The sequence below is a fragment of the Coregonus lavaretus genome (genome assembly GCF_964263955.1).
Source record: "Coregonus lavaretus genome assembly, chromosome: 2".
Taxonomy (NCBI): Eukaryota; Metazoa; Chordata; class Actinopteri; order Salmoniformes; family Salmonidae; genus Coregonus; species Coregonus lavaretus.
In genome coordinates, this window is record NC_139989.1 from 17289699 (window position 1) to 17307490 (window position 17792).

A 17792-nucleotide genomic window follows, 5' to 3' on the forward strand; every position below is an offset into this window, starting at 1 on the left:
GTGGTGGGCTATGCGAAGTGATGGGCAAAGTGACCTGCCTCGCAAAGTTTAGAACTGCTATGAGGATGTTAACAGCTTAGTAATGGGCGCTGCCTAGCAACCATTATGAAGCATAAAATGTAGCTACAACTAGTCTATATATGTTTTTTTAATGTTTGGTGCAACAGGTGTAAATTCTAATCACAACGTCGGACGTAGCTACGACCAACCTACCATTTAATACCAACTTATGTTTTTACGCACAACTGGTGCAACTGCCTCCAGAGATCAATGATCATAGGAATGATTGAATGACTGATCTCTTGCATGTCGTCAAAAAAAAAAAATCATGTAATTACTTTAAGATATAAGGGGGGTGCATAGCTATATTCAATTAAATTCACGAGTTGATTAAAAACCTATGTTTAACCCTTTATCATGGTTGATGTCTTGATGGATTTGTCAAAAATCGTGTGACATAAAACATTACTTCTGTCCTTGCATTTATGGTAGTGTAAGTTGTCATTATATCATATATTAAGCATTAATCAGTTAAATTAGACATTGAACTTTAACCCTGTAAGAATCCTGGATCTAGATGTTAGACAGGTTTTTTGTATAGAGATCTCAGAAATGTAGGGTAACTATGTAACATTTTGTGTCTCCTTATGTTACGGGGGGCTCACAAATCCAAAACATGCGCATTTGGTGTCCAGCTGAATAGTTAAGCCTTGATATTTTCACACATCATCTGATCCAGGAAGGAACTTTCCAAATGACAGTCAATTGACTAACAGCTGTTGTGATAGCGCATGCGATGCAACAACAGCCCAAGTGCTGGAAAAAAGGTGTTTGCGAGGAATGTCCAGAATATTTTAGTGTCTCATTCGTTATGCCAGTGACAGTTGTACCTGGTTCCATGTTGGATCTAATATCCCTAGCGAATTGATGTTGATCATCTGTCTGCTTGATTTACAGCAGGGTCTCATTAGATTCAACAGAGAAAGCATCAAGGTAATGTGTTCATGTTTTCATAAGTTTTTGTGCCTCAGATTGGACACTGAGTCTACTATGTGCAATTGTGTAGGATAGACTATTGCGCAACACCCAATACTTTTCCTATTAATTATTCTGCATATAATGACAACAAATTATACTGAACAAAAATATGAATGTGTTGTGTGACAAAACTGCACATTTTAGAGAGGCCTTTTATTGTCCCCAGCACAAGGTGCACCTGTGTAATGATCATGCTGTTTAATCAGCTTCTTGATATGCCACACCTGTCAGGTGGATGGATTATCTTGGCAAAGGAGAAATGCTCACTAACAGGGATGTAAACAAATTTGTGCACAACATTTTAGAGAAATAAGCTTTTTGTGCGTATGGAACATTTCTGGGATCTTTTATTTCAGCTCATGAAAAATGGGACCAACACTTTTTCACAATATGATCTGGTAATGAAATAACATGACAAATAATTGTTTCCCCCCATGTTACTTACACCTGCAATTTTAAACAATACAAGGGGCTTAACAAAGCCTACTTGAATTTGGAGCTCAGAAATTCAAGTACTGTAATAGGCCTACCTTGAAAATCTGAACTTTTTTCAATTTGGTGCTTAAAAAGTCCTTGTAATTAATGTAGGCAATTTATAAGTTCTCCTGCTCCCTTTTATGATTTTCCGTGATTTCATTATTGAACTGTTGTTGTGAGAAATGTGGCCACTTTTGTTTGTTTCCCGCCGCTTCAATTGAAGGCTGTTGTGCTACTCTGTTGCGGTAAAACCATCTGCGCTTATTATGAGGATACATTTTTTTTCTCTTTTACCCGGTAAGTTGACTGAGAACACATTCTCATTTACAGCAATGACCTGGGGAATAGTTACAGGGGAGAGGAGATGAATGAGCCAATTGGAAGCTGGGGATGATTAGGTGGCCATGATATGGTATGGTATGAGGGCCAGATTGGGAATTTCAAATCAAATCAAATTGTATTTGCCACATGCGCCGAATACAACAGTAGACATTACCGTGAAATGCTTACATACAGCCCTTAACCAACAATGCATTTATTTCTTAATAAAAAAGTAAAATAAAACGACAACAACAAAAAAGTGTTGAGAAAAAAAGAGCAGAAGTCAAATAAAATAACAGTAGGGAGGCTATATACAGGGGGGTACCGGTGCAGAGTCAATGTGCGGGGGCACCGGCTAGTTGAGGTAATATGTACATGTGGGTAGAGTTAAAGTGACTATGCATAAATAATTAATAATAATATAATATGCCATTTAGCAGACGCTTTTATCCAAAGCGACTTACAGTCATGCGTGCATACATTTTTGTGTATGGGTGGTCCCGGGGATCGAACCCACTACCTTGGCATTACAAGCGCCGTGCTCTACCAGCTGAGCTACAGAGGACCACTTTTTTTCCTTTATAATTAACAGAGTAGCAGCAGCGTAAAAAGATGGGGTGGGGGTGCAAATAGTCAGAGTAGCCATGATTAGCTGTTCAGGAGTCTTATGGCTTGGGGGTAGAAGCTGTTGAGAAGCCTTTTGGACCTAGACTTGGCGCTCCGGTACCGCTTGCCGTGCGGTAGCAGAGAGAACAGTCTATGACTAGGGTGGCTGGAGTCTTTGACAATTTTGAGGGCCTTCCTCTGACACCGCCTGGTATAGAGGTCCTGGATGGCAGGAAGCTTGGCCCCAGTGATGTACTGGGCCGTACGCACTACCCTCTGTAGTGCCTTGCGGTCGGAGGCCGAGCAGTTGCCATACCAGGCGGTGATGCAACCAGTCAGGATGCTCTCGATGGTGCAGCTGTAGAACTTTTTGAGGATCTGTGGACCCATGCCAAATCTTTTCAGTCTCCTGAGGGGGAATAGGCTTTGTCGTGCCCTCTTCACGACTGTCTTGGTGTGTTTGGACCATGATAGTTCGTTGGTGATGTGGACACCAAGGAACTTGAAGCTCTCAACCTATTCCACTACAGCCCCGTCGATGAGAATGGGGGCGTGCTCAGTCCTCTTTTTTTTCCTGTAGTCCACAATCATCTCCTTTGTCTTGGTCACGTTGAGGGAGAGGTTGTTATCCTGGCACCACACGGCCAGGTCTCTGACCTCCTCCCTATAGGCTGTCTCATCGTTGTCGGTGATCAGGCCTACCACTGTTGGGTCGTCGGCAAACTTAATGATGGTGTTGGAGTCGTGCCTGGCCATGCAGTCATGGGTGAACAGGGAGTACAGGAGGGGACTGAGCACGCACCCCTGAGGGGCCCCCGTGTTGAGGATCAGCGTGGCAGATGTGTTGTTACCTACCCTTACCACCTGGGGGCGGCCCGTCAGGAAGTCCAGGATCCAGTTGCAGATTGAGGTGTTTAGTCCCAGGATCCTTAGCTTAGTGATGAGCTTTGAGGGCACTATGGTGTTGAATGCTGAGCTGTAGTCAATGAATAGCATTCTCACGTAGGTGTTCCTTTTGTCCAGGTGGGAAAGGGCAGTGTGGAGTGCAATAGAGATTGCATCATCTGTGGATCTGTTGGGGCGGTATGCAAATTGGAGTGGGTCTAGGGTTTCTGGGATAATGGTGTTGATGTGAGCCATGACCAGCCTTTCAAAGCACTTCATGGCTACAGACGTCAGTGCTACGGGTCGGTAGTCATTTAGGCAGGTTATCTTAGTGTCCTTGGGCACGGGGACTATGGTGGTCTGCTTGAAACATGTTGGTATTACAGACTCAGTCAGGGACATGTTGAAAATGTCAGTGAAGACCCTTGCCTAGTGTCTTGGTACACGTCCTGGTAATCCGTCTGGCCCTGCGGCCTTGTGAATGTTGACCTGCTTAAAAGTCTTACTCACATCGGCTACGGAGAGCGTGATCACATAGTCATCCGGAACAGCTGGTGCTCTCATGCATGCTTCAGTGTTGCTTGCCTCGAAGCGAGCATTGAAGTGATTTAGCTCGTCTGGTAGGCTTGTGTCACTGGGCAGCTCGCAGCTGTGCTTCCCTTTTGTAGTCTGTAATAGTTTTCAAGCCCTGCCACATCCAACGAGCGTCAGAGCCGGTGTAGTACGATTCAGTCTTAGTCCTTTTTTGACTCTTTGCCTGTTTGATGGTTCGTCGGAGGGCATAGCGGGATTTCTTATAAGTGTCCGGGTTAGAGTCCCGCTCCTTGAAAGAGGCAGCTCTACCCTTTAGCTCAGTGCGGATGTTGCCTGTAATCCATGGCTTCTGGTTGGGTTATGTACGTATGGTCACTGTGGGGACGACGTCATCGATGCACTTATTGATGAAGCCAGTGACTGATGTGGTGTACTCCTCAATGCTATCTGAATAATCCCGGAACATGTTCCAGTCTGTGCTAGCAAAACTGTAGCTTAGCATCTGCGTCATCTGACCACTTTTTTATTAACCGAGTCACTGGTGCTTCCTGCTTTAGTGTTTGCTTATAAGCAGGAATCAGGAGGATAGAGTTATGGTCAGATTTGCCAAATGGAGGGCGAGGGAGAGCTTTGTTTGCGTCTCTGTGTGTGGAGTAAAGGTGGTCTAGAGTTTTTTTTTCCTCTGGTTGCACATTTAACATGCTGGTAGAAATTAGGTCGAACGGATTTAAGTTTCCCTGCATTAACCCAGGTGTCCTGGCCGGGGACTTTAACGCCCCTAGTCTTACGATAAGTGCTATGGGATCTTTAGTGACCACAGAGAGTCAGGACACCCGTTTTTAATGTCCCATCCGAAAGACGGCACCCTACACAGGGTAATGTCCCCAATCACTGCCCTGGGGCATTGGGATATTATTTTTTAATTTTTTTTTTTACAAGAGGAAAGAGTGCCTCATATGGCCCTCCAACACCACTTCCAGAAGCATATGGTCTCCCATCCAGGATCAACCCTGCTTAGCTTCAGAGGCAAGCCAGCAGTGGGATGCAGGGTGGTATGCTGCTGGCAACATCTAATGTTGGCTTCAATTTGTATTTCCATACAAATCCTTCCACTATTCATAGCTTTATTATGTGTGCCTGCGGCGGCCACACAGGCTAAAGAAAATTTGCGATGCATGCATCCAATCAATTTAGTCAGGCAGTGTCCACATTATTCTCACATATTTTAGAATGTAATAATAATTTGAATATCAACGCATTGGCAAGGCCTACAATTTGTATTATTCTTAGTGGTAATGGCCTATTTATTTATTATAATTTTTTACACTTTTTGCTTGTGTGTGGGGGGGGGGGGGGGGGGGGGTTCTATATTAGGCCCTATATGTACAATGATATACATTATACAATTGTATAACATTGATGTCCTTGAAAATTACAATTAAGTGCTTGAAAAAGTCACAGAAAGTCCTTGAATTTGACTTACCAATGTTTGAATGAACCCTGCTTAAAATATATTTTCTTGTGCTCCTAAACACCGGTCTTACCAATATTTTTTGTATTAATTTTGAGCCCTGAGCATAGATAGACTTCAGTCTTGATTGTTGACTTGAGAGCACCCCTATTGGTTTATTGAAGAGGCGTGCATGAATTGTGTAGCCTAGTTAGATGGACATTGTTATGTTAAAATGTGTCTCTCCCTGTAGATCAGGCTGCCCTCTGGGGAGTCCATGCGGGAGCGCTTCCCGGCCGACGCCCCTCTGCGCAGCGTGATGGAACACATCTCCGGGCGCCACCCCTCCCTGGCCTCCTTTTCCCTCCTCCAGGGGTTCCCACGGAAACGCTTTGGGGAGGCGGAGCTGGCCAAGTCCCTGCGATCCCTGGGCCTCACACCCAACGCCGCCCTCTGCATCCAGACCACACCCCCAGAGACACCCCAGGACCCGCCCAGCCCAGCTGCATGCCTTTTATTGGGCCAGGAGGAGGTGGTGGTTCCACCCCCTGCGCTTCCCCAGCCACAGCAGCCCCAGATACCAGAGCTGGAGGAGGAAGGGATGGAGGATCCCGCTCGGCCCCCACGTCTGCCTCACCAGCTGTGGGAAGAAGCAGTGGGCTACGCAGGCATCCCCGGTGTTGGTCCCCAAATGACCGGACCTTCTCACTCCTGGGGTAAGATTCATGTCTGGCATATGAAGACCTCATTCACAATGTATTTGATGTATTTTCAAATATCATAGTTAATGACTTGTTGGTTATTTTTCTACGTTCAGAAATGTATTTTCTTGGAGTATAAATGGTTATACGGTGCCGTGTAACGCTGTATAATTGCCTTACTCACGCAGGCTATTGCATTATGGACCCATTAGTTTGAGGCATCACTTTGTGAAGACACCATAACACCATTACAGGCACTGAGTTTCGTTCAGGCATTCTCTGGGTCAGCTGAATGTGAATTGTTCGCTCCGGGGCGCAGTTTCTCATAGGTACAGATCAAGGATCAGCTTCCTCTCCCCACATTTACATTTTTACATTTATGTCATTTAGCAGACGCTCTTATCCAGAGCGACTTACAAATTGGTGCATTCACCTTATAGCCAGTGGGATAACCACTTTACAATATATATATATTTTTTGGGGGGGGGGGTGGGGTAAGGGGGGGGGTAGAAGGATTACTTTATCCTATCCCAGATATTCCTTAAAGAGGTGGGGTTTCAAGTGTCTCCGGAAGGTGGTGAGTGACTCCGCTGTCCTGGCATCATGAGGGAGCTTGTTCGGTGCCAGAGCAGCGAACAGTTTTGACTGGGCTGAGCGGGAACTGTGCTTCCGCAGAGGTAGGGGAGCCAGCAGGCCTGAGGTGGATGAACGCAATGCCCTCGTTTGGGTGTAGGGACTGATCAGAGCCTGAAGGTACGGAGGTGCCCTTCCCCTCACAGCTCCGTAGGCAAGCACCATGGTCTTGTAGCAGATGCGAGCTTCAACTGGAAGCCAGTGGAGTGTGCGGAGGAGCGGGGTGACGTGAGAGAACTTGGGAAGGTTGAACACCAGACGGGCTGCAGCATTCTGGATGAGTTGTAGGGGTTTAATGGCACAGGCAGGGAGCCCAGCCAACAGTGAGTTGCAGTAATCCAGACGGGAGATGACAAGTGCCTGGATTAGGACCTGTGCCGCTTCCTGTGTAAGGCAGGGTCGTACTCTCCGAATGTTGTAGAGCATGAACCTACAGGATCGGGTCACCGCCTTGATGTTAGCGGAGAATGACAGGGTGTTGTCCAGGGTCACGCCAAGGCTCTTTGCACTCTGGGAGGAGGACACAGCGGAGTTGTCAACCGTGATGGCGAGATCATGGAACGGGCAGTCCTTCCCAGGGAGGAAGAGCAGCTCCGTCTTGCCGAGGTTCAGCTTGAGGTGGTGATCCGTCATCCACACTGATATGTCTGCCAGACATGCAGAGATGCGATTCGCCACCTGGTTATCAGAAGGGGGAAAGGAGAAGATTAGTTGTGTGTCGTCTGCGTAGCAATGATAGGAGAGGCCATGTGAAGATATGACAGAGCCAAGTGACTTGATGTATAGCGAGAATAGGAGAGGGCCTAGAACTGAGCCCTGGGGGACACCCGTGGTGAGAGCACGTGGTGCGGAGACAGATTCTCGCCACGCCACTTGGTAGGAGCGACCTGTCAGGTAGGACGCAATCCAGGAGTGAGCCGCGCCGGAGAGGGTGGAGAGGAGGATTTGATGGTTCACAGTATCAAAGGCAGCAGACAGGTCTAGAAGGACAAGAGCAGAGGAGAGAGAGTTAGCATTAGCAGTGCGGAGAGCCTCCGTGACACAGAGAAGAGCAGTCTCAGTTGAATGACCAGTCTTGAAACCTGACTGGTTTGGATCAAGAAGGTCATTCTGAGAGAGATAGCAAGAGAGTTGGCTAAAGACGGCACGCTCAAGAGTTTTGGAGAGAAAAGAAAGAAGGGATACTGGTCTGTAGTTGTTGACATCGGAGGGATCGAGTGTAGGTTTTTTGAGAAGGGGTGCAACTCTCGCTCTCTTGAAGACGGAAGGGACATAGCCAGCGGTCAAGGATGAGTTGATGAGCGAGGTGAGGTAAGGGAGAAGGTCTCCGGAAATGGTCTGGAGAAGAGAGGAGGGGATAGGGTCAAGCGGGCAGGTTGTTGGGCGGCCGGCTGTCACAAGTCGCAAGATTTCATCTGGAGAGAGGGGAGAAAGAAGTCAAAGCATAGGGTAGGGCAGTGTGAGCAGGACCAGCAGTGTCATTTGACTTAACAAACGAGGATCGGATGTCCCCCAATCCTAACCTTAACCGTTAGTGGGAACAATGTGAAACTTACTCAAGATCAGCGTCTAGGGGCAACTTCATCCTACTCCAAAGTGTTCATGCAGAGTTTTTCCCTGACAGGACGGGGCCAGAAGCTGAATCCTGGTGATGCTGAGGAGGCTGCCAGCTCAGACGATGAAGAGATGCCAGAGGGGGGTAGAGAGCCGCCCTTCCTCCTCAATGGTACTACACCCTCTGTTTGGAATTGTCTTTTATCCTTCTTTCCTCCCTCCCTCTCCCCTCTTTCTCTCTGTGTCTCGCTGGTTTTTCCTCTGAACTCCTTGTTCTTTACAGTCCAATAGAAATGACCACTCTCCCTCTCTCTGTGTCAGTGTTTAGACAAATGGCTTTGAACTTGATGAGCACTGCAGCCCCATTTGCAGTAGGATTTAATCTACTGCCCCTGGGAATATATATTTTTTACAGCAGGTTACTACAGAAGTAGTTGAAGTGAACCAGTGTGTGTAGAAATCCGTTGAACTAACCTGCCATGGCTGCGGTCCGGATAGTGAGCAAACTGGGCCAGTAATGATGTTTGATATCTCCTCACTCGCCGTGAGAAAGCTGCTTTTATTGGGAAATAGCAGGTGAATGCGCCCGACTTTCCCACTTATGCAAGTTCGCACTGCACTCGTGCCAAAATAACTCTGTCTTTCTGAGTATTCAAGCTCTGAGGTACAGACAGTAATCTGTGTGCTACACTTAGTGTGAAGCTCATTGCCGGGGATTCTTTTTACAGCCACAGAGGAAGCTAAAGCTGAAGAAGATTAACATTGTGATTAGAGAGAAGATGTTGATGAGAGGCATGTGATATGTCTCAGAGACAGGCATTCAGATTGTTAAATAGCTTTGATATTTGTCTGAAATACACTGTATATACAAAAGTATGTGGACACCCCTTCAAATTTGTGGATTCGGCTATTTCAGCCACATCCGTTGCTGACAGGTGTATAAAATCGAGCACACAACCATGCAATCTCCATAGACACACATAGGCAGTAAAATGCCTGTATTGAAGAGCTCAGTGACTTTCAACGTGGCAAGTGCTGTTATTGTGAAGTGGAAACCTCTAGGAGCAGCAACAGCTCAGCCGCGAGGTGGTAGGCCACACGAGGTCACAGAACGGGACCGCCGAGTGCTGAAAAGTTTGGTGGAGGAGGAATAATGGTCTGAGGCTGTTTTTCATGGTTCGGGCTAGGCCTCTTAGTTCCAGTGAAGGGAAATCTTAACGCTAGACGATTCTGTGCTTCCAACTTTGTGGCAAAGGTTTGGGGAAGGCCCTTTCCTGTTTCAGCATGACAATGCCCCGTGCACAAAGCGAGGTCCATACAGAAATGGTTTGTCGAGATCGGTGTGGAAGAACTTGACTGGCCTTCACAGAGCCCTGACCTCAACTGAACACCTTTGGGATAAATTGGAACGCCGACTGCGAGCCAGGCCTGATCACCCAACATCAGTGCCTAACCTGACTAATGCTCTTGTGGCTGAATGGAAGCAAGTCCCCACAGCAATGTTCCAACATCTAGTGGAAAGCCTTCCCAGAAGAGTGGAGGCTGTTATAGCAGCAACGGGGGGACCAACTCCATATTAATACCCGTGATTTTGGAATGAGATGTTTGACGAGCAGGTGTCCACACATTTTTGGTCATGTAGTGTAATTCAAGATATATGGCTTTTAGAATTAATACAGATTCAAATTGAGTATCCTAAAGGCCTGACCTATGGTTAACCCCAGCAGGTATGCCCCGATTACCCTTCTTCCCAGAGAACCGGCTGCGTGGAGGGCTGGAGCCCAGACACCACTGGCCAGAACAGGGCAACAGACTTAGGTGAGTGCCCAGCCTAAACTTAGCCTATATCATGGCCATGCTGTGCCCTCCACTTTAAAGCAATGTCTTTTTTTGTAACGTAATTTAAATGTAATTTAACATTTGATACTGTCCATGATCTAAAAAATATGTAGGATTATTCAAGTGTCATTGAAATGTAATAGGTAGAAATAGGTCTTTAGAAAGTGGATTGTTTTTCAATGTTGAGCTCTGATCAGCACTGCAACGCCTTATTATAAACTTTGGTTGAACGTGTAGAAGTGTGACAGTGTGCTGAAGGTCAACCATAAGAGGTGACTGGATGTGTTGGCATGCACACTTCAGACTTGGCATGTAGCCTTGCTGGCATGCAGCCTGAGGAGGGTCTCAAGACCTAATCTTGCTCTGTAAATACATGAGTTTTGAATGCAGCAGAGTTCTCCACATTATAGCCAGAGTGTGCACTTGCACACTCTCTGTCATGGATTTAAAGTATTGGATTGGTGTAAGCATTGGATTGGTGTAAGCATTGGATTGGTGTAAGCATTGGCTTGGAGTAAGTTTCCACCTTTGTTAAATCCATGGCGGGAAGTGTGCACAAGGGTGGAGAATCTGGAAGCTTTTCTTATGTTTAATCAGTTGACTAGATGTCATACAAACGTGGTTGTTTCTCCCAGGGAGGGGGTGGCAGAGGACCCAGCAGTGGAGCCAGAGGAGGCTGCAGGTCGTGTGGTGCCGGGGGCAGCGGGCCAGGCTGCAGTAGAGCGCCTCCAGAGAGCTGCCCAGGACGACCCCCAGGCCACCCAGGGTCACCCATCCCCCCCCAAGAAACCCTTCAGGACGCCCAGCGTCCCCTCCCTCTGTGTCATGGCCACCCGGGCCACAGTCAACCTCATGACAGGTCAGAGAACAACTTTAATGTCCAACACTGTTATTTGCATTCAACAAATTGTTGAAGGGGCCTCACTTCTTGCCAAGACAACGACCTAGCCAAACGACTGTTTCCCAACCATCTCAGAAATGTTCAGAATTGTACATACAATGATATTGGTTGTGGTTTATTGGAATTGTGTAAAAATTCAAGATCACAGAAAATATTAATGTCTGGAAAGCTGCATAGAAAATGCGTTTTCACCAAGCCCAACTTCTTTCTCTCCTTCGTTCCTCCTCTCTCAGCTCCCAGCATGCAGTACAGCAGCAGTCTGTCGTGTCTGACCCCCGAGCTGGCCGAGCTCCTGCTCAGTCACATGTCCCGCGAGAGGCTCCTTCGCCCGCGCACCCTGGAGCTCTTTTTCGGCTGCCCGATGCAGAAGTTTGTCCTCAACTGCTACCCGTACTCCACCAACGAGCTGCTCCGGCAGCTACGGGCCTTCACTGCACTGAAGCACCTGAGCCTGGTCAACTCTCCTCTCATCACAGGTATACCTTTACCTTGACAGCATTGGTACTCACTGAGTATGCGTCCCAAATGGCACCCTATTCCATATAAAATGCACTACTTTTGACCAGAGCCCTATGGCAACACTATTATTAGTGCCATTTGAATGTCAAGTTAAGAAATAAAGTTTTTAAAAAATAAAGGAATACAGATGCATTGGTGAGCTATCACTTTAAGCATGTGACCGGTTATCTTTGCAGCATTGTGGCTATGATACTGATGGTTGCTCTCGCTTTGTTTTCCCATTGTCCAGACGCAGGCCTCTCTGTGCTGTGCAGCCTACTGAAACTGCAGCACCTGAACCTGGCCTCATGTAGCAAGCTAACAGACTCCTGTCTGCAGCACATCACAGGTGAGGCTCTTCTCTGGGTTGTATTCACTAGGCACCAAACAAAAGAAAACTGACTGAAACAGGAAGGGTCTATACCTGAACTTGTCCAATAAGAAACGTTTGTTTTGGTTTTCTGTTGCAAAAGATTTTACTATGGTATGCAGTAATACATTCGACCCTGGCTACAGCATGGAACACCTGTGGATGAATTGGGTTTTTAATGCTTGGTAAGCAGTTTGGTAAGCAGTCTTGTGAATATAGGTCAGGAGACCTTGAGAAAGAAAGAGATAACTTTGTAAAGCTGAAATTATGTAAGACCCCCTAATAACCAAGTAGCCTGCTATGACTTCTTGCAAGAACACTAGGTCAAAGCCTTTTAAACTGATTAAAGGTTAAAAAGTATATATATACACTCGGAGCATAATATGGCATGGGTGGCGTTTCAACTTGATAAAAATGATTGAATTCATAATTATGAATAAATGTGTCAACCCTTTCACCAACTTGAAAGGAGGACAAAGATAAAACATAATCTCACTCCGCACCCTTTGTGTCTTAAAGGATTGAAGAGCCTGTCTTTCCTGTCACTGGACCAGACCAAAGTAAGCGATGTAGGGATGGTGCTGTACCTGCAGTCTGCTCCCTCGTCACTCACCCAGCTTAGTCTGAACCAGACCTCTGTCACAGAGGCCACCCTGGCAGCGCTGCCCACCTGTGTGCCACAGCTACGACTGCTCAGCATCAAACACACTAAGGTAGCTCTATCACTCTTGCGCATGCACGCACACACAAACACTACAACACACCCAACCACAATATCCTTGCACTGAGCCAGAAGTGCGTAGGGTCTGCTTTGACCCCTGACCACCTCATCCTCCCTCGTATGTCAGGTGAGTGACGTGTCGGCCCTGGCTGAGCTTTCCAGCCTGCAGACCCTCTACCTGGACGGCACAGGGGTGAGAGAGGGCTCTCTGGAGCACCTGGCCACCCACTCCACCCTCTCTGCCCTCAGCCTGGCGGGCATCTCCGTTGCTGACGGCAACAACGTCCTCCAGATCATCTCAGGTGAGCTGCACATGGTATGTGTGTGACTGAGTGTGTGTACAGCAGGAGTATTAGAGAGAGGGAGAGAGAGAGCGAGAGAGACTGAACAGAGAGAGACTGTGAACAGAGAGAGACTGTGAACAGAGAGAGAGACTGTGAACAGCAGGAGTATTCAAATCAGGGCCTCAATGTCTGCAGTACTGCTGTTTGATTGACTTAATGATTAGAGGGGAAGATTACTGCAGATGTGAATGTTGTGTATGACTCACAGTATATAGTTAAATGTATTTCCTAAAGTACTATATATTTTTTCGCTCGTTCCTCGCAGGTCTCAGGCTGACCCAGCTTACCCTGCCTGGACGCCACTTGGTGACGGACGCTGGCCTGGCCTTCCTCTCCAGACTGTCCCTGCTGTCCGAGCTGGACCTGACTGACTACACATACATCACCGACCAGGGGGTCACCCAGCTGGCCACCATGACCAGGTTAGCTCACTCTCTCATAACATGTTTTATCATCTCCTGGTGTCAATATAGATACGTGTCATGATAGACTGGCACTCAGTGGTCACCAACTTTGGTCCTGGGGAGTTATACAGTGATTTCAACTAATCATTTAGGCTAACTGGTTGTGTTAGTGGTGAGCTGGAACAAAAATCTGCACACTATTGCTTACAAGGACTAGAATTGGTGATCACTGCTCTAGTTGATTCACCAGCGTCCTCTAGTGTTGACTTTGTGTGAATGAAGAAATGCTGGGCCGTATTCATTAGGGACCAAACAGAAGAAAACGGACTGAAACACAAGAGGGACTACCTGAACTACCTGTCCAATAAGAAATGCTTATTTTTGTTTTCTGTTGCAAAACATTTTGCTACGGTGAGCACTAATAAATACGACCCTGATAGAAATGTCCCTGTCTCCAGGCTGAAGAGGCTGTCTCTCAGTAACACCCAGGTGACGGACGTGGGGCTGCCCTCCCTGCGCAGTCTGCAGGAGCTCCTGGAGCTGTGTCTGGACCGCACGGCCGTCACCAGCCGAGGAGTGGCCGCCCTCGTCACCTGTCTGCCACACCTGCAGGTACGGAGCATGCATGGAAACCCATAGACAACTATTGTGTCAGTGGATAGAACTCTGCAAATAAGTTATAGAGCAGCAATGGCGCTAACAGAGCTCCGTTATAAAACTGTGTTGAAGCCGCATACTATTATTAGCAGTGGTAGCATTGATGTTGTGTCTTTATGTTCCAGGTATTAAGTTTGGCCAGTACTCAGGTGGGCGACACGGTCGCGCGGAGAGGTCTGGTCCACTGTGTTCAGCTGTTCAAGCTCAACCTCAGCCGTACACGCATCACTGACCACGGTAAGATCCCATCATACAGTTGAATAAAGGGCCCAAAATAGTCAACTGGACGGTCATTGCAAAGATAGGATATACAGTGCATTCGGAAAGTATTCAGACCCCTTCACTTTTTACACATTTTGTTACATTTCAGCCTTATTCTAAAATGTAATTTTTTTTTTTTTTTTTAAACATCCCCTCATCAATCTACACACAATACCTCATAATGAAAAAGCAAAAACAGATTTTTAGAAACTTTTGCAAATTTATAACAAATAAAAAACAGATATCACATTTAATTATTCAGACCCTTTACTCTGTACTTTGTTGAAACACCTTTGGCAGCGATTGCAGCCTCAAGTCTTCTTGGGTATGACGCTACACGCTTGGCACACCTGTATTTGGAGAGTTTCTCCCATTCTTCTCTGCAGATCCTCTCCAGCTCTGTCAGATTGGATGGGGAGCGTCGCTGCACAGCTATTTTCAGGTCTCTCCAGAGATGTTAGATCGGGTTCAAGTCCAGGCTCTGGCTGGGCCACATTCAGAGACTCGTCCCGAAGCCACTCCTGCGTTGTCTTGGCTGTGTGATTAGGGTCGTTGTCCTGTTGGAAGGTGAACCTTCGCCCCAGTCTGAGGTCCTGACCTCTCTGGAGCAGGTTTTCATCAAGGATCTCTCTGTACTTTTGCACCCTTCATCTTGGTCATCCCCAAAGCCAACACCTCCTTTGGCCGCCATTCCTTCCAGTTCTCTGCTGCAAATGACTGGAACTAATTGCAAAAATCTCTGAAGCTGGAGACTCTTATCTCCCTCACTAACTTTAAGCATCAGTTGTCAGAGCACCTTACCGATCACTGCACCTGTACACAGCCCATCTGAAATTAGCCCACCCAACTACCTCATCCCTATATTGTTATTTATTTTGCTCTTTTGCACCCCAGTATCTCTATTTGCACATCATCTCTTGCACATCTATCATTCCAGTGTTAATACTAATTGTAATTATTTTGCACTATAGCCTATTTATTGCCTTACCTCCATAACTTGCTACATTTGCACACACTGTATATATATTTTCTGTTGTATTTTTCTGACTTTATGTTTTTTTACCCCATATGTAACTCTGTGTTGTTGTTTTTATCGCACTGCTTTGCTTTATCTTGGCCAGGTCGCAGTTGTAAATGAGAACTTGTTCTCAACTGGCTTACCTGGTTAAATAAAGGGGAAAAAAAAGAAAGAAAAAAAAAAAAGAAATCTTTCCCTCGATCCTGACTAGTCTCTCAGTCCCTGCCGCTGAAAAACATCCCCAGAGCATGATGCTGCCACCACCATGCTTCACCGTAGGGATGGTATTGGCCAGGTGATGAGCGCTGCCTGGTTTCCTCCAGACGTGACGCTTGGCATTCAGGTCAAAGAGTTCAATCTTGTTTCTCATGGTCCTTTAAGTAACTTTTGGCAAACTCCAAGCGGGCTGTCATGTGCTTTTTTACTGAGGAGTCGCTTCCGTCTGGCCACTCTACCATAAAGGCCTGATTGATGGAGTGCTGCAGAGATGGTTGTCCTTCTGAAATGTTCTCCCATCTAAACAGAGGAACTCTGCAGCTCTGTCAGAGTGACCATCGGGTTCTTGGTCACCTCCCTGACCAAGGCCCTTCTCCCCCGATTGCTCAGTTTGGCCGGGCGGCCAGCTCGAGGAAGAGTCTTGGTGGTTCTAAACTTCTTCCATTTAAGAATGATGGAGGCCACTGGGTTCTTGGAGACATTCAATGCTGCAGAAATGTTTTGGGACCCTTCCCCAGATTTGTGTCTCGACACAATCCTGTCTCGTAGCTCTATGGACAATTCCTTCGACCTCATGGCTTGGATTTTGCTCTGACATGCACTGTCAACTATGGGACCTTATATATATACATACAGGTGTGTGCCTTTCCAAATCATGTCCAATCAATTGAATTTACCACAGGTGGACTCCAATCCAGTTGAAGAAACATCAAGGATGATCAATGGAAACAGGATGCACCTGAGCTCAATTTCGAGTCTCATAGCAAAGGGTCTGAATACTTATGTAAATAAGGTATCTGTTTTTTATTTGTAATACATTTGCTAACAGTTCTAAAAACCTGTTTTTGTTTTGTCATTATGGGGTATTGTTTGTAGATTGAGGATTTGTATTTATTTAATCCATTTTAGAATAAGGCTGTAACGTAACAAAATGTGGGAAGAGTGAAGGGGTCTGAATACTTTCCAAATGCTGTAAGCTCTCTAATACATATCTATAGGTCCCACTCATTATCCTCCAACACTCCCATTGAATCCTAGTATTTAGAGGTGAAAACCTAATATACCTTCTTTTTGTGTCCGTTTCCCTCAGGACTGAAGTTCCTGAAGCGCATGCGTCTGAGCCAGGTGAATCTGGACGGCTCGGGCGTGACCCTGTCGGGCATCTCCAACCTGATCGCCTCCTGTCCCCACATCACCAGCATCCGGGCCAGCAACCCGCGAGCCATCCCCCCTGACCAGGTCTCCGACGACAACGACGGTGACAATCAGTAGAGGGATGAGTAGTGACCCAGCCCTTTCTGATGAGGCTTGGGTCAGCTAGCTAGTAGCTTCCGCTGCGCTCGTGGTATCAGACCCATGTTTATGCATCCAGCTGACAGGCTCAGCATAGTCTGGGTGAAGAGAAACCTAGCTCTAACTGCACTGCTTCAACAGTGGCTAGTGGCACTAATCGCTCAATCACAAGTCCACTGTAATTGCTGTTGAAACCTTAGAAGGGTGCCTTCTTGTGCTTCTAAAACGAGAGCCTCTAAAGGTCTAGATGGGATCCCTGCTCCCTGTAGTTAATCACAACCCCCATTAAAGTTATTACGATGATGTCTCAGATAAGTGTGCTATGTAGATCCCGGTGTAGGGTTTAGTTGTCCCTAAACGCTTATCTTGGGTCAGTTTTGCATTTCCCCCACTAATGGTTCAGTTTAGGATTGGGGAAGGGAAAGCTGATCCTAGATCTGTACCTAAGGGAAACTTCACTCCAGAGTGTAGATCCCCCTGGGCCTGGCAGAGGTATAGTATGCATGATAACCAATCTACATAAAGCAAGGGAACTATGATTAGGAATAGATCAGGGATATAACCTTTATATATCAAAGCATGTTTTTCACCCAGATTTTTTCTGCCTGAATTCTCTAATGAATCAGTTAATGCTACTGAGGTACCATGTGAACTGCTACTAAAGAGGGCTATGATGATGTTCCATGTCCAGCATTTAACTCCAGTTCTACTTACTTCCTGTATTGTCCAAAAACTACATTTTGGGGGTGATTGAAGCCAAGGCAGGTTCTAACATTTCATTAGCCAGCAACTGGAAAGCTAAGCGTTGTTAGTGGTTATGGAGAGGTTGACTTCTCACAGCAAATAGTGGGCCATGATTTGGGTTACATATTGAGTGGTTGGGTTCAACAGCAGGAATCCAAAGCAACTCCATTCATAATGAATATAGTTTTGCTTCTCATGTTATGTTTCACAGATGTAAAATACAGTTTATTTTCACAAAATGTAAATGTTTTGGATAAGTGCACTGTATTCCCTACATTGTCAAAGGAAAATGCAGAATTAAAAGCTGCATTTTGGAATATGTTGTAT

The 17792-nt window shown here is 46.4% G+C and overlaps 1 protein-coding gene across 2 annotated transcripts in view; it reads left to right on the forward strand.

The window, feature by feature from the left end:
• The window catches only part of LOC311100206 (uncharacterized protein), a 29099-nt gene extending 11317 nt beyond the window's left edge, over positions 1–17782 (forward strand). The window contains exons 6-17 of one of the 2 annotated variants that reach the window (XM_084141018.1): positions 5565–6027; positions 8270–8371; positions 9924–10017; positions 10674–10897; positions 11173–11415; positions 11688–11786; positions 12327–12520; positions 12656–12830; positions 13138–13294; positions 13735–13888; positions 14059–14170; positions 16519–17782. In XM_084141018.1, the coding sequence (XP_083997144.1) occupies positions 5565–6027; positions 8270–8371; positions 9924–10017; positions 10674–10897; positions 11173–11415; positions 11688–11786; positions 12327–12520; positions 12656–12830; positions 13138–13294; positions 13735–13888; positions 14059–14170; positions 16519–16700 (2199 nt within the window). In that variant the 3' untranslated portion in view covers positions 16701–17782. The remainder of the gene's footprint in view (positions 1–5564; positions 6028–8269; positions 8372–9923; positions 10018–10673; positions 10898–11172; positions 11416–11687; positions 11787–12326; positions 12521–12655; positions 12831–13137; positions 13295–13734; positions 13889–14058; positions 14171–16518) is intronic. The other variant, XM_084141019.1, reaches the window with a different exon arrangement.
• The last annotated feature ends 10 nt before the right edge of the window (positions 17783–17792 follow it).